At 50.2% G+C, this 21586-nt stretch overlaps 1 protein-coding gene across 1 annotated transcript in view; it reads left to right on the forward strand.

Annotated features, from left to right (window-relative positions):
- Nucleotides 1-21586, forward strand: part of PLB1 (phospholipase B1) — a 97838-nt gene that overhangs the window by 58657 nt on the left and 17595 nt on the right. Inside the window, exons 32-45 of the mRNA XM_069582883.1 lie at nt 1142-1193; nt 1578-1658; nt 2208-2273; nt 2792-2892; nt 3804-3885; nt 4549-4653; nt 5670-5765; nt 6320-6391; nt 13062-13127; nt 16715-16775; nt 17304-17362; nt 18945-19012; nt 19256-19299; nt 19516-19615. Coding sequence (XP_069438984.1) covers nt 1142-1193; nt 1578-1658; nt 2208-2273; nt 2792-2892; nt 3804-3885; nt 4549-4653; nt 5670-5765; nt 6320-6391; nt 13062-13127; nt 16715-16775; nt 17304-17362; nt 18945-19012; nt 19256-19299; nt 19516-19615 — 1053 coding nt within the window. The remainder of the gene's footprint in view (nt 1-1141; nt 1194-1577; nt 1659-2207; nt 2274-2791; nt 2893-3803; nt 3886-4548; nt 4654-5669; nt 5766-6319; nt 6392-13061; nt 13128-16714; nt 16776-17303; nt 17363-18944; nt 19013-19255; nt 19300-19515; nt 19616-21586) is intronic.

Raw genomic sequence — 21586 nt, forward strand, 5'->3', positions numbered from 1 at the left:
AAGTCGCTCAGTCGTGTTCAACTCTTAGCGACCCCATGGACTGCAGCCCACCAGGCTCCTCCACCCATGACATTTTGCAGGCAAGAGTACTGGAGTGGGTTGCCATTGCCTTCTCTGATATCACACTAAAACAGGGACCAAAACTAGTGAGGAGCTGAGGGTGCTGAGAGCTAGTCTTTCCGTGAATTATAAACCCAGGTATGTGTAGGGTGTTTGTTTATTTCCCACCTCTTTCTATGCATGTGCACTCAGTCGCTTCAGTCGTGTCCTGCTCTTGGCAACCCTCTGGACTGTGGCCCGCCAGGCTCCCTGACCATGGGGTTCTCCAGGCAAGAATACTGGAGTGGGTTGCTATGACCTCTTTCTAAGAGAAGCATTTAGCTAAGTTGTGCCATTACCAAAAATGACACAACTAACATATACCTAAGAAAAATCACAGCCACTGGTGGGAGGAGGAGGGGAAGAAGCAGCTGTGTCAATATGAGACTTTTAACTATTGCGCTTGAGCATCAGATGCTCAGCTTCCTGGCAGCCAAGGTAAAAGAGGAAGCATGCTAAAACTTTCCCAGATCTAATTTCAGAGTCTACACCAGTCCTTTAAAGGAGATGAACAGCTTCCTGCACGGAATCGTTAAAGACGCTTGGCACGTGGAGTCCTAGAAAGGAGACCATGCGTAACGAATATAATTGCCAGTACCCTTGACTATAGAGGCTTAGGACAAATACACAGCTAGTTTTGTGAAGGGTTATTTGTTGTAATAACTTCTTCCAAAGAGGCAAGTAGCTTCTTGTCCCTGAGCCTCAGGATCTCTGCCAGCTCATGTTGGAGGGTGGGGGGTCAGAGGTGGGGTGAATGCCATCAGTTCAGTTCAGTCGCTCAGTCGTGTCTGATTCCTCTCGACCCCATGAATCGCAGTATGCCAGGCCTCCCTGTCCATCACCATCTCCTGGAGTTCACTCAGACTCACGTTCATCGAGTCAGTGTTGCCATCCAGTCATCTCATCCTCTGCCATCCTCTTCTCCTGCCCCCAATCCCTCCCAGCATCAGAATCTTTTCTAATAAAGCCTCCAATTCAGGCCTTTTAGGATGAAAGATTCAGGGGCTCTTCCTCAATGGGACTGATTTCCTCTCCTCCTCAGGGAACTTGTAAACCAAGTCCAGACTCTGATACAGAAGATGAAATCCGACCATGTAAGTCAGATCTATGATTATCTTTAAATACTAGCTTGCTAGCCCAGTAAAATCCCCAGATGGAATTGTTGGCCATGAAAACAGTGAGCCCCCGGTCCCTAGAGGCATTCAAGGGGCAGAGGGCAGCCTCTGTCGAAGGCTGCCTGGAGGAGATTACGTCAACCAGAGGGAGGTTTGTCGCTGATCACAGTGACCCTGAAAGTCCTTCCTGATGCTAAGAATCTGTGGTCTATAAATAAATCTCTGAAGTGCAGTCAGCTCTGAGGTTCTGATCCTGTTATTTCGAAAGGGCCAGGAAGTTTTAGAGGTTTGAATGAATTTCCTAGAGTTGTGTTGTTTTTTGGTTTGTTGGAAATCATCAAGCATTTTCCTCCCTCTGTACAGAGAGTAAATTTCCATGAGGACTGGAAGGTCATCACGGTGCTGATTGGAGGCAATGATTTATGTGACTACTGCACAGACTCGGTAATGGGGGCGGGTCAGGCCTATGCATTGCTCTTGACTTTGACCTGTGGGCCCTGGAGATCCTCTTTGAGAACAGTCCCTAGAATTAACCTCAGGATTGTCCAAGGATACGTCTGTGTGTGTGCATGCACACACAACTCACACATGTGCACATACGCACACTTCTTTCCCCAGCCCCTCAAATTTCTGGCCCTACCTCCCTGTCCCAGGTAGTGTGAGTCAGCAAGTGACAGATATACAGGGCTTCCGTTCCCCTCTCTTACAATTCCTGAAAGAAAGAGAAGAAAGAGTATACTCCAAGCAGTTAGAAGTGGGACTTGACGTGTCCTACTCCTGAAGTAAAGCTGCAACTGAAGGTTGTAGGCTTCTGTCTGGCCCAGCGAGTACCCAACTGTTCATCTCAGATTCTGATATCATGAGCTGGTCACAGCTGGAGGCCAAGGGGGATCAAGTCCTTGGGGCTGGAGCTGGGGGCCTGGGGGAGAACCCAGTTCTGCCCGCTGCCCTCTCTCCCTAACCAGCTTCTCTTCTCTCTCCTGTCTCTTCCAGAATCTTTATTCTGCAGACAACTTTTTTGACCATCTCCGCAATGCCTTGGACATCCTACATAGAGAGGTGGGTAGGGGCTCCCACAAACTGGATACTGCTCAAGCATGGTGGGGAGAAGAGAGTGAAACACCCCCTTCCCAAGGAGCTGGACAAGGACATGGGCTCCTGCCCTTTCCATAGTTTGGGGGTACCCCCAAGGAAGCCTCATGCTATTTGGGACCAGTTCCAAGGGTCTCAGGATTTCCCAGGCAAGAATGCTAGAGTGGGTTGCCATTTCCTTCTCCAGGGGATCTTCCCAACCCAGGAATCAAACTCAGATCTCCTGCACTGAAGGCAGATTCATTATGAGCTGAACCCTCAGCATTTAGCCCCAAGACTGCCATGTTGGCCCACTCTGGGAGGCCCATTCACACTGAAGCCCATGTGGGTGGCAAAGACTGTGGGGCTCTAGGTGGTCGCCTTGTGCTGACACGTCCCAGAACCCCACTCAGTGACCCCGGAGCCTGGCCCCACTTCTCAGGGTCCTAAGGCGGCTGGCGAAAGAAGGTTCCCAGGCCCTCTCTCACCCAGAGCCTTGCACATAGGTACCCCGGGCGCTGGTCAACCTTGTGGACTTCCTGAACCCCAGTATCATGAGGCAGGTGTTCCTGGGGAACCCCGACAAGTGTCCTGTGCATCAGGCCAGGTAAGTGGGTGCTTGCTGATCTGGTTCACATGGTGAGAACTCCTTGGGGTTTCTGGGACTTGATCTGTCCGTGTGCATCTATAAAGGGGTCTGTGCCAGGACCACCTCCTTCTGGGAGGTCGAAGTCAGGGCCCCCACTTCCCTAACCTCAGGGTACCATTGAACCTCTGTGATGGGGGAAGTTGCCGGGCAGAGGTCAGGGCTGGGACACACGCTAGTGTTTGAGAGACAGTGCAGCCCAGCCTGTGAGGAGGAGTGACATACAGGTGTGTCCACACATGGTGAGACCATAACAAAAGCAAAGCTCACTTACCTTTGCGGAGAAGTGACCTGGGGAGGGACACGCAGAACTTCCCGTTGGGAGTGTTTTGTTTTTTAAGTGGAGTGAGAAGTACACAGGTGTGTGGGTTATTGTTCCTCCTGCCTTACACATCCATTTATTCACTTAACAAATGCTTTTTAAAGTCTTACTCTGCACCAGGTTCTGTTTTGAGTAGAGAGATCTTTTTTAACATCCAGAAGGTTTTATGAGTGTGAAATAATTCATCATAAAACAAAAGGGAACACAGCAGGACACTAGTGTGAACTCCAGAGGTGTCTGGGGACCTGAGCGACAGGCTCACCAAAGCGTGTGTTTGTACTTATTTTTAAACACTAAACATGGGCTTCTCATTGCCTAAATGCATTTGTTCAGTGTAATTTGTTGAAGGCCCAGGACCCGTGGTCCAACACTTAGTACTTTGTTAACGTGGAAGGGTGCCCATCCATATATCTTCCCCTTGTGCATCCCTGGGTCAGTCCTGAAACCTGCCCCTGAGCATGTGTAGCAGAGCCTCCTGCAAGTCACTCCCCCACCTCCACCCTGACCACAGCTTTGGCTCTGGGTCCTTCTGTCTCCCCTCTTTTTTCAGCATTTTATGCAATTGTGTTCTGACCCCGCGGGAGAGCTCCCAAGAGCTGGCCAAGTTGGAGTCCATAACCCGAGCCTACCAGGTAAGACCAAGAAGGTCTCTCCTCCACCTCGATCAGCACACCAGCCCAGAGCCCCCCTGGGGAGGCTCATGGGAAGGGAAGAGCTATTCAGAGTTTGAGAGGCAACATCACCATCCAGGCTACTTCCTGGCTTAGGTATCTCAGGCACCCCAGGCAGATTCACAAAGGAACCTAGGTGACAAAGTCCTCATCGCCGAGCTGTCTTGCTGGCTCAGCCCCAACCCTTGGCCTGACAAGGGGAATAGCCCTGGGTGCCCCATGGGACTGCCTTTCCCTCCCCTGCCCACCAGATGCCCAGCTGCCCCCGCAACCCCCTACCTCTTCAACGGGCAGGCCACGAGCCAACGAGGGTGTTGCAGGTCCCAAGCCTAGGGGCCTTCTGGAGGCCTCTCCTAGGTTGCTGTTCCTTTTGGGACTTCCTGCTGGCCCTTCAGAAGTTGCAGTCCACTTAAAACCAGAACCAAAAGGAGGCACAACCCATTTCCAATTCTCTGGAAAGAGATTTGTCATCAAGTATGTTTGTGTTCTCAAGAGAAGAACTGAGTTAGCCCACCTGTTGAGGGAGATGGGCACAAGGTCACTGCCCATCATCCCCAGCCTTGTGCTAATGGGTACCTGGAGCACCCAGGCCTGTGCTGAAGATGCCCACGGTTGTGTCCCCAGAGCAGCATGCGCGAGCTGGTGGAGTCCGGTCGGTACGAGACGCGGGAGGACTTCTCTGTGGTTCTGCAGCCCTTCTTCTACAACATCCGACTCCCTGTCCTGGTGGTAGGCTCCCTGCCCTCCCTGACAGGGCTCCCACAAGGAGGAGGAAATTCAAAGTGGAAATGCCAAGTGCTTCCATAGACTGGGAACAAATGGGGTGGACCCAGGTAGCTCTCTAGCTGCTGGTCTGGTGGCTGCAGCCTCCTTGAACATCAGAACTGTATTCAAGAGGCAGCCCAATGTTTAATGTTCTCATGACTGCTCATTGCAGCCTCCATTTTACTAAGTATCTACTACATGCCAGGCACTGTGCATACCATATGTAAAATCTTCACAATTACCTTCTGAGGTGAGCTTTATCATCCCCGCATAAGAGAGGCTCACAGACATGAAGAATCCTTCCTAAAAGCTTGCAGGAAATAAGGGACAGAGGTAAGATTTGAACACATCCAACTCCAGACTGTTCACTTTCGGCCCCATACCCAGCACTGTGGTTGTTGTTTCTCTCCCTGGCTCTGCTCTCCACCTGACTCTTCCATTCTGAGCAGAAGGGCTCTGTGAATGGGCCAGGGTGGGGACTTGGGTCTGTCCACCTGGGCCTCCATCCCAAGGGCCTGGCCTACCGGAAGAAGCTTTAAGCACCTAGACTTTGCCCAGGCCTGAAGCCCTAGTCTCCCTACCAAGCTCACTGGGACCAACTGGTCAAGAGTTGGGGAATAGCTGTTCCGAGCTGGCTGGCTAAGACTGCCTCAGGGACTAGGATCTCATTCCTTCATCCATGGCATGAGTTGCATAAATGCACCTAAAAATATATATAGCACTTTTTAAATTAAATAATGAGAATTGTGAGATCCAGAAAGCAGGTTGGGGGCTTGGGGTCACTCAGGGTTGTTGATCGGTGGGACTACTCTGAGCCCTCTCTCAAGGTGAGCAGGCCCTTAGGAAGCTGCAGGCTGGGAGCGCCCCCCAGGGAGGCAGGGTGTCGAGAGGTCCACTCCAGAGGGCAGGCCTGCCAGTGAGCCCCACTCTCTACCCTCGGCACCAACAGGATCTTAAGGATGTCTATTTCTCTCCTTCAGGATGGGCGCCCAGATGTGTCCTTCTTTGCCCCAGACTGCCTCCACCCAAGTCAGAAATTCCACTCCCAGCTCTCCAGGGCTCTTTGGATCAACATGGTAAGATGAGTGGGGTTTCCTGGTTCTCTGGGGTTCTAGTCTAGAGCAAAGCACCAGCCCCTCCCGAATGGAGCTTCTTCTTGGCCTCCCTTTGCAAGCAAGGTGTGGAGGAAAGTGACTGGTGTCTCTGTAGAAGTCGATGTAGAATGAAAAATACAGAGTCCTTAAGATTCCTGGATCAACTGCATCCTCTCCGACAGGCTTTCAACCGTGATGCAGGACTCTTTACATGAATGCAAGGCAGAACCCTTATGTTTATTCAGTATTTTCTATGTGCCAACAACTCTGCTAGGCAGTTTAAGCCATGTTTATCTCATTTAAGCTTCTCAACATCCCTGCAAGACTTATAAGTTTACAAGGAAGCTGAATCCTGCAGAAGCTAAGAGACTTGCCTGGTATCCCACAGCTGGTGACTGGCAGAGCCAGGAGGAGAAGCCAACCCCCCTGAAATCAAGTTCTGAGCGTTCCCCCACTGCAGGATGCCCTGCCAGGGAATGTTCACTTCAGCGGAGACAAATTAGTACACTCACGGCTCTCTTTTCCTCCCGCATCAGCTTGAACCACTGGGAAGGAAAACAGATACCCTGGATCTGACGGCAGACATACCCCTCTCCTGCCCTGCTCAGGTAATGCTGCTCTCCAGAAACCCAGAGCTCAGGCCCTGCCCATCTCCCTTTACACCGCCCCCAACCCCCCGCCCCCTTACACCAGCACTTCTCTGTCACCCATCTTGCCCCTTGTCTGGGAGCAGATGGATTCAGAGGATGGAGGGGAGTGGAGGAGAATGGAGAGGGGAGAAGAGGGCGCAGAAGCACCTCTGTCTTTGGGAGAAGCAGGTGGGAAAGGAGGCCTGAGCCCAGCGGAGGGAGAGGAGCAGGGAAACACGTGTGGATTCTTCAGGAGGGGAGTTAAGCCAGAGGTGGCCAGACTGAGCATTTCAGCGGACACGTGGGGCCAGTGGGAAGGTCCACCTGCAGGTTGGTGGCCTAGTGTGAAGCCAGCTGAGCTCAAAAGTTGCAGTTAGTGGTCGTGGAATCCGGATTGGGAGTGTCTGGCAGGAAATAGGTCAAAGAGGAAAGCCCTAGAGCCCCCTGGGGAAGGAACAGGCAGGACCAGCTTTGCGATAGTTGGAGTGAGGCTGGCCTGGGCTCATTTTAAGGAGGAAGATGTAAGTGGTTGTTAGACCTGATTTCAGGCCTAGGAGTGGGGCAGGTACACATGCCCTTTGCCTTCAGCTCCCTCTTCAAGCCCGTCTTAAGGCTTTTTAACCAAATAAGGTTGAGGCCAGAGAGCCCTTGACAGCAATGAAAGGTGGACAGCCTGACCCAGTCTGGGAGGCCGGGTTTCCTGCCTGGGTCTGACTGCGTCACCCTCTCCCACCCTCCCAACTGAACAGAGAGAGGACCTACATCTCCCCCATGTGTCTGCCAGGGGTCTAGAGGCAGTGGGCACCCTTCCCTGTCTGCTGCCTTCCCCACACCCGTCTCAGACCCAGGCTCAGCCTTGGGTACCATTAGCCTCACCAGGCGGGTGGGTTGAAGGGATGCAGAAGTAGAGGCGGTGATAGTAGAGGGCTCAGATGCTGGGTGCAGGGCTCAGGGCAAAGATGATGGTCAAACGATGTAACAGTCAGTGTAGCATGGATGCCTCTGTTCTAGACGGTCAGATGCGGGCTGAAGGGGTGGGGCAGAGGCCTAATGGCCCTTTTGTATCACGTGTAAATGCTAAAATTGCTAGATCCTGAGCTTGTCCAGTGCATTCTAGGGGTAGGGCCAGGCAACCTGGGTAGTAGAGGCATTTGGGGACTCAGAGTGGTGGCTATAAACCATACGGTGGTGGGGGGGGGGAGGGGGGGTACTTCAATATTTTAACAACCATATGGCCATACTGAACATCAGCCATGGGAAACCCTCTCCAGTCTGCCAATTCTCCTTCTATTTAATAGTGAAAGTAATAACAACCCAGTCCAGGGAGCCATCCTTTGCTCTCTTTCCTTCTCACAAATATCTACTATATACCAGGTTGGAGCCTAGGCTCTGGATCGGGTAGAGCCCTGTCACCACCGGCCTCAAGGCCCTAGACCAGGCAAGGAGCCCCGAAAGTCTACTGTCTCGGCCAGAACCTCAGGCCACTCCTGAGCTGGGCTCCGCTCCTCCTCCTGGACCAGCCTGGCTGAGCCGTTGGTGAGCAGAGGAGAGCAAATCCAGCCTCCTGGAAACGTAGAAGCCCTGCCTGGGAGAAGCGGTTGCCAGGCAACCCCAGAGCCCATTCCAAAAGATCCATCTGTTGGCCGGCCCAACTTCAAGGCACCAGGCACTGTGGAATCCTGCACTCCTCACGTCCCATCTGCTCCCTGCAGTGTGCCATGGAGCTATATAAAAGTCCACCAGCATCTCAGTGTGAGCTGACAGGGGCCAGGCAGCACATATTTTAATCCTAGCTGAGTCTAAACATAGAGGCAACAGGCAGTACCCAGCAGGGAGGAGGGGCTGAGACGGATGCAAGCACCGGGGAGCTTCTTTCTCAACTTCCTGCCTGCTCCTCCCCCAGCCCCAGTCAAGGGCAAGTGCATTCTGCCCAGCCAGGTCAGGTGCTTAACTGCGCTCTGTGGATTTCTGTTAGACTTTCAGGTTGGACATGTGATTTTACAGGCAACTTTAGCTTATTTGGTCTGTGAACCGTGACTGTGGTCCCCTTGCTGCCCCTCATCACCTCTCTGCCCACTCCTTCCCTAACCCAGGGCAGCTGCCTGTGGCCCCTCCTCAGGCTTTGAAGAAATGGGCTCAAAGACCAGCAGAGTCCTTTTTCAGCTCTTATTTTTCTTGCCCTTGAAAAGCATTTGTCAGAGTTAACCACCTCCTCCATGGATTTATTCCTCCCTGCATTTGTGGATGGAAAACCAGCTTGACTGCTCTGCTTTTCAAGTTTCTGCCCCCTCCCATCTCCTTTAATGACCCCTCTTCCCCCCAGCCTCAAAAATGTGGACATTCTCCAACTTTCATAACTCAGCCTGCTTCTCTTTTCTCTTTCTCTACACAATCCTCACTCTGACATTTGTCCATTTCCAGGGTTTCCTGTTAAATTTCCTTGCCTAGGATCCCCCAACCTACATCTTCATTTCTTTTTTTTTTTTCCTCCAAACTTGAGCTATATTTCTAACCCTTCAGAGGTCTTTCTCCCTTGGATGTAAAGTTTACCCAGAAGACAGATTAAATATATGATCAGGGTACCAACAAAATAGAAAGACATAGTGAGACAGACAGAAATAATGTCAAGTGATATTTCATCATTCAGTCTTTCCTCCTGAGAAAAACTGAGCTTTGTTGGATTCTCTTAGACTTTATTGTTTAGCGATATTTCTATTTTAGCATTACGTATGCGGGGCTATTCTCTTTTGAATGCTTTGGACTTCCAAATCTCTCAAATCTGCCCTGAACCCATCATCTCAAACTCAACATTCATTTAGAAAATAATTTTTGAGGAAGAATTTCAAAATAGGACCGAAATCAATGTCTTCCCAAACTCCCTAATCCTGAAGAGTTCCTCTGTCTGTCCATATTGTCGTGGTGGTCACAGTTCTGCAGGTGTGAGATGTCAGGCACCTCGCCTGATAGAATCCTTCCTAGTCCCTCCTCTTCCCACTTCCACTCCCCCCAGTTCAGGTCCATGTCACTGTGGATGTTAAAATTGTTACCTGCTCCTTTCCATCATAAAGCAACAGAGAATTTGATAGCTTTAGAATCTCCATGGGGAGGGCTTTGGAGTCCTGTTGATGCAATCTCTTGTATAGTTGAGTTATTCTACCACATCCTGCCAGGCTTCCCAAGCAGCGCTAGTGATAAAGAACCCACCTGCCAATGCAGGGGACATAAGAGATGTGAGTTCAATCCCTGGGTTGGGCAGATCCCCTGGAGGAGGGCTACAGTCCATAGGATCGCACAGTTGGACACAACTGAAGGGACTTAGCATGCATGTACCACATCCTCCCGAAGCAAGCAGAGGCTTACGGCCTCTACTTAAACCTCCACACTCTCAAGGCAGTGCATTACTAACAGCCAAGCGGCTATCCATTAACAGCTTGTGGAATCAGCCTAGTAGGTCATGTTGGGATGGGATGATGGGATGGGATAGAAATGTCAGCGGGTACTCCTATGTCCTCCTCCCCTTTACCACTACCACCCTTTCCTGGATCTTCTCCTCAGTTTCCTCAACCATTTATGGCAGACAAGTATTCCGAACCCTGCCCCTATATACAGTAGACATCAGTCCTTGGAATATGACCCCACTTAAGTCGGTGCCTGGACTTGACCATACACACCTGGTTTGGTCCGAGAAGCACAGAACAGAACACCAGCTCTCCTTCACTGTGGAAGTTTACACCTGTTAACATAGCCAGGATGCGCACGCCCTTTTCCGGTAGCCACTGACTCATGTCGCTGACTCACATCAGTGGCTGACCAGGCTCTGCCTCCGGGCAGGCTGCACCCTCTCTCCCCAGCTGTTCCTTGTGCTGGCATTCAGTGGGCTTCGCTTTCTGCTTACTGGTGTTACCAGCCGAGCCTAGGAGAGCCAGCAGACTAAGTGGACTCCCTTTTCCCTCTGCTGAGTTCCAGGCCTTTCACCCAGTCTGACTCACGCATGCATAAGGCAGCCGACAATCAATAAAATAGGCCCCAGGCACTCAGGCCACTTGCCTGGCCCTGTCCTGGACCTGTTCTCATTGTTTCTTCTCTGGCCTCACTTCCCACCACATTCCAGAGTCTCCCTGACCTCTGACCTCTTAGTTCAGTCTCTCCCCTCTGGCCCTTCCCTCTACCCTTGGGTCCTGTGACGAAATAAACTCCCTGGCTTGACTTTCAGCACATGCAGAAGGGCAGGTGGAGTCTGCCCTCCAGTTCCTCTTATGCTAGCTACTTTGAGAAAAGCTCCGGCTCCCAGGTCCTGTGCCCAATCCGGGTCTTGGGAAGTGGGGGGAAAGTCATGAGGAGTGGCCTACCTGCCACTGAGACTCATCTTCAAGGACCACACATTCCCAGATCTTACAATCCTTCCTCAGCAATTACTGCACTAACTGGACACACTGTTCTTTGATGCTTCGCTACCCAATACTTGTCATGTTTTCTGCCTCACTGAATTGTATGCCTCTGGATCCTCCCTTCATCCAGCACCTAGAACAGAGCTCTGAACACATGGGGTTTTACAAAGATGAGTCAGTTGTTTATAGGATGCTACATGCCCTCAGCTGCTAGGGAATCTCAGGGGACAGGGGACACTGGACAGCACTGGCCGGAGACAAGTCTGGCTAACCGTGGCGACATGCCGCTGTAAGGCCTCTCTCACCTTGCACTCTAGCAGATGGTCCAGGGCACACACACTTCCTGCCCTTGGCCCTGAGTGCTCCTTTGGCCCGTGTTTTGAGGGCCTGGACTCAGACCGAAGGAGAGGCGTGGCATGCCCCAGGAGGCAAGGTCTGTGCTGACGGCTGGGGGTTGGGTTTTGTGCGTGTAGATTTCATCCTGCCAGTGAACCGCTAAGACCACCTCCTCATCCCTCTGTCTGGCCCCAGGTCTTTTTCAGGCCTGACCCTGGTGTGAGCCGCGGAATGAGGGCATTGCTGGTCAGGAGGCCTGATGGATCCGGCCCAGCTCTGCCCTCAGTGCACTTGGGGCAGGTCCCTGCTCCACCCTGCACCTCAGTTGCCCCTCACCTGTAAAGCGGGATCACTCAGGGTTGAAAATTCAGATGCAGAGCCAGGCTAGAACATGACTGTGTGGGTGGGATGGACAAGAGGCAGTGGCAGGTCAGAGCTGAAAGGTACACGCCTCTTGTGGCAGCACTCAGGGTTGTCGTCTTCTCTCCTTCTCCTTTTTAAACACCTTTCAGGCCAAAATGGAGCAGATGGGCAACGGGCTTTCAACCCCTGGAACAGATACACAGTGACATCTCCTCCAACATTCTGGTTCTTCCTACTTCAGTTCAGTTCAGTTCAGTGGCTCAGTCGTGTCCGACTCTTTGCGACCCCATGAATCGCAGCACGCCAGGCCTCCCTGTCCATCACCATCTCCCGGAGTTCACTCAGACTCACGTCCATCGAGTCCGTGATGCCATCCAGCCATCTCATCCTGGGTCGTCCCCTTCTCCTCCTGCCCCCAATCTCTCCCAGCATCAGAGTCTTTTCCAATGAGTCAGCTCTTCACATGAGGTGGCCAAAGTACTGGAGTTTCAGCTTTAGCATCATTCCTTCCAAAGAAATCCCAGGGCTGATCTCCTTCAGAATGGACTGGTTGGATCTCCTTGCAGTCCAAGGGACCCTCAAGAGTCTTCTCCAACACCACAGTTCAAACGTGTCAATTCTTCGGCGCTCAGCCTTCTTCACAGTCCAACTCTCACATCCATACATGACCACTGGAAAAACCATAGCCTTGACTAGACAGACCTTAGTCGGCAAAGTAATATCTCTGCTTTTGAATATGCTATCTAGGTTGGTCATAACTTTTCTTCCAAGGAGTAAACTTACTCCCATATTATTCCCAGATTTTCAGACCGTGGCCCTTCTACTCCACTGAGCAGGACTTGTGAAGGTGTTGGCAGCCCTGGGCTGTCTGGGCGAATCTCTGTCTTATGAACTTCTTCTTGCTTCACTATCATTTCTACATTTTCTCATTACCTGCTTTCCCCTGCTACCCCTCTGTCTACTTCCTTCTTCCTTCTTGGACTAACTTATCACCCACAACGGAATACACTTGGATTCTTGACTGGGCATGTATGAAACCAATGGTGAAATAGAAAGGTGAGCAGGGAATGAAGAGGCTGTTTCATGAGAAAAAAATGCAACCAGCGTATGTGAAGCCAACCCGAAATGGGTAAGGGACATAACTCAAAGGAGGCACAATCATAGCAACAGATGTTAAAATACACTGATGATCATAACATTTTTTGGAGACGAAAAGATCCCTGTAATATCAATCTTTTGCCAGAGCAATGACAAAGGAGAGAAAGTCATTCTGATGATTAGGGAGATGTTCCATTGTCAGGGTGAAAAGAAAAGCACAGAACCCTGAAAAGAACGTGGATGGAACCCTTTTTAGTCCTTTGATTGTACATCCCTTGTCAAAGCTGTTATGTAAAACCCTCTAGAGAATGAATGAAATTCTGTCTGTATGATTCTTTCTATTTAAATGCAGAAGAAACATGTTAAATGAACCTAGAGGACAGGACTGTTAGTATTTAATATTTCCTAAGCAGTCTTCCAGGCTGTCAGGTAACCTTTCCCTGTGGTTTCTTTTCCTCTCTTAGATTGAGCCCTTCCTGCGAACCCCCCGGAACAGTAACTACACATACACCACCACGCCAGCCATTGAGGTAATAACTCCTGACACATGTCTGCCTCTCTCAGAGACAAACCGTTTCCACCCCCTGCCCCCAGCGACTCGGGGAGTGGTGCGGATTTCAGAGAGGTAGCTTAAGCAGAAACGTACCCTTCTTACCTACTGGATATTGGAATATGAAACAAAGTCTCCTGAACCACAGAGTCCCAGGACTGTCCTAACTTGTTCTCAAGTGTTTTCCTGACGTCAGCAACCAACTAGAGGAAGTGCCTGTGGATCAGTCATCTTTGACCTTTGCACAGACATCATTTCTGATCAGGCAGCTCAGCCTTTCAAGAAGGGATGAGGGGGAGGCAGTAGGTATAATGCACATCAATTTCCTGTAAGGTGGGAGCTGAGTAGGAAGAGCCTCAATTCCAGGAGCTGGGCCCCCAGGAAGCTGATGTATATGCAGGTGGGTCTCCGGGGCTTGTCTGGTTCAGGTCAATCATTCTAGCTCTAAGGATTTAAGGGCCATGGCTTTAGGGACAGTTGCTGCAAAGATGGCCTGGAAGATCCTGAACCACACCAGGCCTTGCAGGACAGGCTTGGTCCAGGCCGCATCTGTAGGCCACCTGGACAGGGAATCAATCACCACTGTCAGTTGAGCACCTAGGGTTTGCCCAGTCTTGTGCTACGGGCCAGCAGGGGTTCAGAGGAGTGTCAGACATAGTTCTGTCCTCGGGAGTTAGAGGTCATTCCAGACTGGACACCTCCTTTGTGTCGGGCACTGTTTCAGGAAGATAGAGCCGTAGAGCAGACAGATGGAGCCCATCCCTTTTATGGACCCTACAGTCTACTGAAAGAGGCATCCAATAGAGAGTGAAGCATAGTCATGTCAGAGAGTAAGGACAGTCTTGAGAAAGTGCAATGGGAAAGCACATTCTGATGAGCTGTGACCAGGACCAGTGATTGCAGAAGCTCAAAACTGGGGCTGAGTTGGGGGTATTTGAGGGGAGAAAGAAGTCAGCATGGCTATGGGCGTGCAAATGAAATGGAGAGTTTGGGGTCATGAGATAAGCGGGGTCATCAAGGGCATAATCATACAGAATCTGAACCCCTGAGAAAGAAGGTTGAACTTTAGTGGAGAGCTGTGGGAAGCTCTTGGAGGTTCTAGGAGAAAGTGGTATAATCTGGTTCACCTTTTTAAAAGAGCTCCTAGTGTGGAAAATGGATGGGGGAGTAGCAGGAGTGAGTGAGGAAAGACCTTTTATAAGGCAGCTGAAGCACTGAGACTAACTTACAGGAAAATACTGAAGAACTGTCAGATGCTCCGCTCTGAGATATAGGCCACACCAGCTTCATGGCTGGGGTAAGGCCACCATTCAGCCTCTCCGAATTCTCTCAGGCCCAACAGAGGCTTATTTCAGGCCAATCGTGGACCAAAATCCACTAGAACTGAAATGTCAGCTGCATCTTGTCAGTTAGGCATTTATTTATTTATCTAACGTGTGTTTATTGGATGACTAAATGGTGCAGGTGCTGTGCCAAGTGCCAGATACACACTGACGAACAAAGTGGTTCTGGTCCATTGTCTTTGATCTTAGTCTCACATGCCTTTGCTTCTGTTGCTGGAAGAGTGAAAAACTCAGGCACAGAAAGTGATTTTTTAAAAAATACTTTGCTATTTAAATCAGCCATAGACGGGCCGCATCAACATTACTTGAGAACTTGTTAAAAATGCAGAGTCCTGGGTGGCACCCCAGTCCTGCTGACTCAGGACCTGCATTTCCCAAGACCTGCAGGCGATCTGGGTGCCCTGGCATAGGGTGCAGCCCAGGCACCCTAAGCAGTTCTTCCCTTGGGACAGACGAACGTGCTCCAGTTCCGACCTGCGTCTGTTCGCCTGCAGGGGATGGGCTTGTCTCTGGCTCATCAGTTCTCTGAGATGTTTCTAAAGCACTCACGGCTGTAGAATTATTTTAAATTGCATCTTCTCTGGATATTTGTCATCTACACACAAACATGTTCTTGATTTCAATAGAACCTCCACACAGAATAAGGACTCCATCAAAATGACTAATTGAGCAGTTCCTTGGAATAAACTCATTTACATCAGATTAAGCAAATAATATGTAAAGGGAGTTGCGTTGTTGCTCCCTTGTGAGAGGAGTGTTTTAACAAGGTGTGTCTACATCAGCCTCTGATCAGATGAAAGAGACAAACTTCCAAAGGTTTGGCAACCACGCACCTAGAGAATCAGCCAACCAGACAACACCTATGTGTGGAGTCCTCCTGTGCACTCAGCACTGGGCTTGTCCCTCAAGCACCTCTGGGGATGTGCAGGTGTCTGGGACACTAGGGAAGGATGTCTGTTTCTCTCCCAGCTGCTATGCCCTCTGCTTCCTACCTCATCCCCTCCTCCAGCACTTGGAAAGTGTGCTCTGTATTCCAGAGTCAAGAGTGTGTGACTAAAAGCCCATAGAGGTTATGGGCTTCCCTGGTGGCTTAGTGGTAAAGAATCTGCCTGCCAATACAGAAGACGTGGGTTTGATCCCTGGGTGGGGAAGAGCCCCTGGAGAAAGAAGTGGCAACTCACTCTAGTCTTCTTGCCTTGGAGATCCTATGGAGAGAAGAGCCTGGTGGGCTACAGTCCATGGGGTTGCAAAAGAATTGGACATGACTGAGCGACTAAAAAAAAAAAACAAAAAATCCAAATTATAGACTTTAATTTATACACATGCAAGGAACTGGTTGGCTATTAAATACACAAAAAGACACACACATTCAGAAATAATATACAGAAACTAGAAACTTTACATCTGTAAAAATTTGTAAAAATTTCACGTTGCTTTCCTGAAAATATAGTAATTATTGTTTTAGTCCCAGCATTGTAATTAGTGTTCATTAGTTTCACGTTAGACAACACCACCTAAACCCATGTGGAACCCTGTGGTTGCCCTATGGAGAGGAGATCTAAGACAGTAGTTTGCAAGCTCTATGCAATGATCACCTGGGGAGCAACTAAAAGGTATCGAATCCAGGTGCCACTCCAGACAAAGTCAGAATTTCTGGGGATGAGACCCAAGCACTGTTTTGTGAATGGGGAGGTGGCAAGCACCCTTTTTCTCTTCGATTCCCCTCTCACTCCATCCACAGCCCACAGCTCTTTGCCTCACATGATCTTCTACAGTGACATAGTTTTAGCTAAGGAATTCTTGGTGGAGACTGGAAGAAGGTTGAGGAGGCATTTGTGTTTATGTTGGTGTCTATGCAGAATCTTAGGATAGATTCTAGATTAGTGAAAGTGAATGTGTTAATCGCTCAGTCGTGTCTGACTCTTTGCGGCCCCATGGACTGTAGCTCACCAGGCTCCTCTGTCCATAGGATTCTCCAGGCAAGAATATTGGAGTGGGTTGTCATTCGCTCCTCCAGGGGATCTTCCCTGGATTTCACATGAAAGAATCAATGACCTATATCCTGGATGCCAGAGTCTCTCAGCTGCTTCTGCCGGTTTTCATCAAGGCGCCATGTTCAGGGAACAGCTGTGTGCGGGGGAAGAATTCTTTAGCTAACTCTTCTTGGGCTAACTTTCCTGCACCGTGAGTCCCTGCTGTTGTGTGTTTGCTTTTGTCGATTTAGAACTGGGGCAGCGACTTCCTTTGTACGGAGCAGAATCCTTCCAACAGTGTCCCCACGTCAGGTGAGTATAAACGTCATCACCCCCTTCAGTCAAGGGCTAAGTGGCAGGTTGCTGGGAGAACCTACAAGCACACCTTGGAGCCTTGAGCAGGCCTTGCTGATTCCTGGGCAGCCCATGACGAGCTGGCCTGCAGCACTGCTGGGCTCCCAGGTGCCCCGCAAACCACACTTCTCATCTCAACTTATTCCTAATGGCAACCCCTCAGGCCTCCCTGCCTAGTGAGGTAGGTACAGTCAGGGATGGGGGTCCTCTCTGCCTGTGCTCATGATCCCCACAGCTGGAACTTTCTTGGACCCCTCAAGAATGAATTTGGCTCCTCTCCAGATGGCTAAAAGCCATCAAGCCCATTACCTTCAGTCCCTTGGTTGCTCTGGATGCATGGAAGAGACAAATTTTCTAAAGCCTTAGGCTGGAAATAAGTGTAATGGAGATGGATGGGATGAGAATGGAATCTCAGGCTTCTAGTCAGGTTAACAGTTTAAAAGGAAGACCTCTGCCAACCATTCACCTCTTTGCCTGTCTCCTTAGTCCATGAGCTTCGACCAGCGGATATCAAAGTGGTGGCTGCCCTGGGTGACTCGCTGACTGTGAGTACAGAGATGAGCCAGGAATCACCTCTGCTTCCACAATGGCTCTGCGTTCAGCATCTAGCTGACACTGTTGAGAACCTACCTGTGTCTGGCTCTGAAGCACAGCCAGGGAGCCACGAGACATCAGCAGGCAATCTAGAGGCCCTGCCGTCCACCCTTCCACACCCCTGCTCAAACACCACCTCCTCCCATGAGGCGTTCCTCCAGCCCCAGATTGAAGCCATTCCATCCCTTCTTCCCCCCTGCTCCCAGGCATTTCATCTGTATGTGCTAAGGTAATTATCCAAGTCTGCCCAACATCACTAGGGAACTATCTTCCTCACTCCCTCCTTGGGTGGTGGGTCTACCCACAAACCACCCAGCTCCCCTTCACCCCATTCAAAAATGTGTTCTTGAGGGCAGAAAGGACCCAATTCCTGCACATAGTACAGTTTCACTAAAGGAATTCTATTGGCCAGCCCAAGATTTCGCTATTGCTATGTGTGAGACAGTCTGCTAGCTTTTCAGAGCAAAAAGAAGTATGAGATGTGGTCTTAACCCTCTTAAAACTTGTCCAGCTGGGGAAATAAAAAACTTACACTGAAGGAGACACCTATCCAGCTAGGTGACAAATAGGACTCTTGAAATCAGGTATTCATGTCTATAGAAAAACAACTTCCCCATATGTGTGTGAGTACGTCTTAATTTTCATATGAACATGGGGAAAGCTGTGGAAGGATACACATCAGGCTTTTACCCATTCATCGGCTCTGGTGGTATGTATATGTGGGTAAGGGGTGAGGAGGGATGTAGAACCTGTGGCAGGAGGCAAGGTTATTAAAGTAGGGGTAAATTATTAACTAAAAAATCCTTGTATTATTTCCCTGGTTCACTTACTTTTGTAAGTTTCAAAGAGGGATTTCTCTTTTTTAATAATAGGGCCTTTAGGTAAAGCTTGATGGAGGAGGTAGAAGCTGACCAAGGTCTTAGGGAATGAACTGGAGACTTAAGGGCTAGAAAGGAGAATGTTTTGTATTCTGGAAAGGGATGGAGTGGCTATTAATAGGCTGCTCCAAGGTTCTCATGCTTCACATCAACTTGTTTAGACCTGAAGGTGTGAGTGGACAGGAAAGGGGGGTGAACAAGAAAGGAAAGTGGAAACCAGGTCGTGGCGAGCTCCGAATGTTGGTGAAGGGTCAGAGGCAGGGGACGCGTGAAGAAGCAGGTGTGCTTGGAGGAGCAGGTGGGCAACTGAGTGAGAAGGGGAGAGCCACTGGGGGCTGGGGCCGAATGGGGCCAGGGCTGTCCACGGCAAGGAGATGAGAGCCTCGCCAGGGAGTATGGCAGAGGGAACACAGAGGGTTGGAAGTCAGAGAAGCTGGGGAGGAAGCATCTTGCTTCTTCCATGACTTGGTTACTGGTTGTGTGTGGAAGGTCGGGGAGTCAGGACAACTCAGAGATTAAGCGGCCTGGAGAAAAACTGGTACCGTTTTCAGAAAAGGTAAATCAAGGTCCCAGCTGCTACCCCAGGGGCTCTCCAGTGCCCCCAGCCTGCCCCTGACCCAGCCCAGCTCTACAGCCTTCTCTTTGCCTTTTTCAGACAGCAGTAGGAGCCCGACCCAGCAACTCCAGTGACCTCCCCACATCCTGGAGAGGACTATCCTGGAGGTGAGGGTGTTCTCTTGTCTCTGTTGATGATGCTCCCCATATAGGCATGGGTGGTATGTTTCCCCATCACTTGTCAGAGATGAGGCCAGGTACCCATGGCCCAGCGCTGGAATGCAAGGCAATGCCTTGATGCTCATGCTAGTCCTAAGGGGGATGGGAATCCTGCCTTGGGGCAGCCTCTCTGGTTCTGACTCAGAAACATGATGACCGGTGATTTTAACAAATGTGCTTTCTCTTCCCCAGCATTGGAGGGGATGGCGACTTAGGGACCCACACCACACTTCCCAGTAAGTAGCAACACAGAGAAGCACCATCACTGTGGCCATAACAACCCCTCACTGTGGCCAGGGCCCTTCCCCTGAGCAAGGGAAGAGAAGGTTATCTATAAGGAGGGGGAGTCAGCCCATCTGAAAAGACCAGGAGCATCCAGTCCACACCTGTGCCCCAACATTGTACATCCATCTCCCTCTCACCTGTCCACTCTTCCATCTCTCCCTTCAAAGACATTCTGAAGAAGTTCAACCCCAACATCCTCGGCTTCTCCACCGGCACCCAGGAGGAGACAGCGGGGCTGAATGTAGCCGTAGAAGGGGCCAGGGCTCGGTGAGTAGACGGGGGTACCAGAGAGACAGAGGAGGGCAAGGCTGAGAGATCAGGGAGGAGAGAAGGGTAGTGTCTGAGCAGCACTGGTGGCTGTGGGCGGAATGCCTATGCTACCCAGCCCCGAGCTGCCCCTCATGTGGATTATCTCCTGAAATCCTTGCCCACTTTGAGATGGGTATTAGCACGAGGACCCAGAAGCTTAAACCATTTCCTGAACAGCCCAGGGTCATCAGAGCAAATGCTTAGAGAAACCAGGATGAAACAGGCTGAACCAGAGCCTTTGCTCTGCCTGCGGCACTGTTAACACCTCTCAGGGTAGTGGGAGGAAGCACTTGAGGGTGGCTGGACGACAGGCGGGCGGCCGGGGCCCAGGATGCATCCTGCTGACTTCAGCTGACCTCTCTAGCCAGGGGAAGCCAGAGTCGAATGCGTGGGGGACTCTCAGCACCCCTGGAACGCAGAGCAGGGCCCCACAGAGGGCCACCCTTCCTCTCTCTCCTCACCTCTGAGCCTCTAGAGCTGGACTCTGAAAAGGCTGTATTTGACACCAGGGAGTTAGGTGGTAGAGCCCCTAAAACACTGAGGCAGTTGTTTGTTTTCACTTGGATTTCTGTGGTTGACAACAATCCAGATCATTAAAGTTGAAATGCCTGACAGAGTTCATTGATTTTCTGCACGGAGTGTGCTGGGTCTTTGCTTTGTAGAAGGGTTGCTGCAGTCTCATCACCAGGGAGACAGAACCGGCTTGACTCACTCTGTTTATAGGCAGCATTCCTTTCAGACACGGTAAGGAGGGCCCCACGCTTGCTAGGTTTGAGTCTCTGAGCCACAGGAAGCAATGTCAGTTCCTCAGCGTCATAAGCAGGAAGAACTTATTTTTCTGTGAAAAATTGGGCTGCCTGGGGCCGTAATATCAACATCTAGTTGCTGGTATTGCCATTATTATTATTATGATCATTACGGTTTTATGAAAATCATTATAGAGCCCAGGCTTCATTAACCAGGGACTGACTCTTTAGTCTGTTGACGTTCAAGCCCCCTTCCCCTTTCTTGCTTCACGTGTCTTAAACTGCCTTTTCTATTTCACTGCTGCTTGGTGTCTCCGTGAAAACGAAGAGTGGCAGGGGAAGTGGCCGACACGTGCAGCTTCTTGTTAGGATCTCGGAGGTCCTGTGTTAGGGGAAAGGACAGCAAGCCGTTAGTCAGCGTAAGTAAGCAAGAATGGAGCACCGTTCTGTGAGCCTTCCTCATCTGCACTGTGTCATGCGGCATGGTGTGGAAAAGGGTGAGTTCACTTAGAGAGAGATGAATGCCACAGCAGAGCAGCCAGGATAATGAGACCTCCAGTTAGATTCTCTATGTCCAGCCCCCAGCCTTGTGGGCTGTGTGACCTTGGGCAAGTCACTTAGTATCTCTGAACCTGAGTTTTCTCATCTATAAATGGAGATAATAATAGTACCTACTTCTCTTGGCTGTCACAAAGATTCAATGAGACCAATAACCCACCCAGTTTATAATATGTATGCAAAAGAAAAAAAATGGTCGTCATTAGGGTACTTTGTTTCAAAGTTTTATTTAAGATCAAACTTCCTTTCTATCAATCAATAAGCAAGAATTCACTGAGCACCTGGGAAGGACTGAGCCCCATGGTGGTTACTAAAAGATACAGAAGAATCAAAAAGTGAACTGTCTGCCCACAAAGAGCTTGCCATCTAGTTAAGGAGCCTAAACCAATAGGAAATAATTTTGGGGGGGAAGAAGTGTTGTTTATGGCAATGTTGCAGACTGAAATGATTTTGTACTCAGAAAACAGAAGAATGTAAAATGTGAACTGGGCAGTCTAGTTACAGACAGGTACAGACCCAGAAGGGCCCCCAGAAAACATCTAGTCCTGCCTCTTTGTATAGAGATGAAAAAACTCAAGGTTAGCAGGGTTCCGTAACTTGGGTGAGCTCTGCAGCAAACTAGTAG

The sequence above is a fragment of the Ovis canadensis genome, chromosome 3 (assembly GCF_042477335.2).
Source record: "Ovis canadensis isolate MfBH-ARS-UI-01 breed Bighorn chromosome 3, ARS-UI_OviCan_v2, whole genome shotgun sequence".
Lineage (NCBI taxonomy): Eukaryota > Metazoa > Chordata > Mammalia > Artiodactyla > Bovidae > Ovis > Ovis canadensis.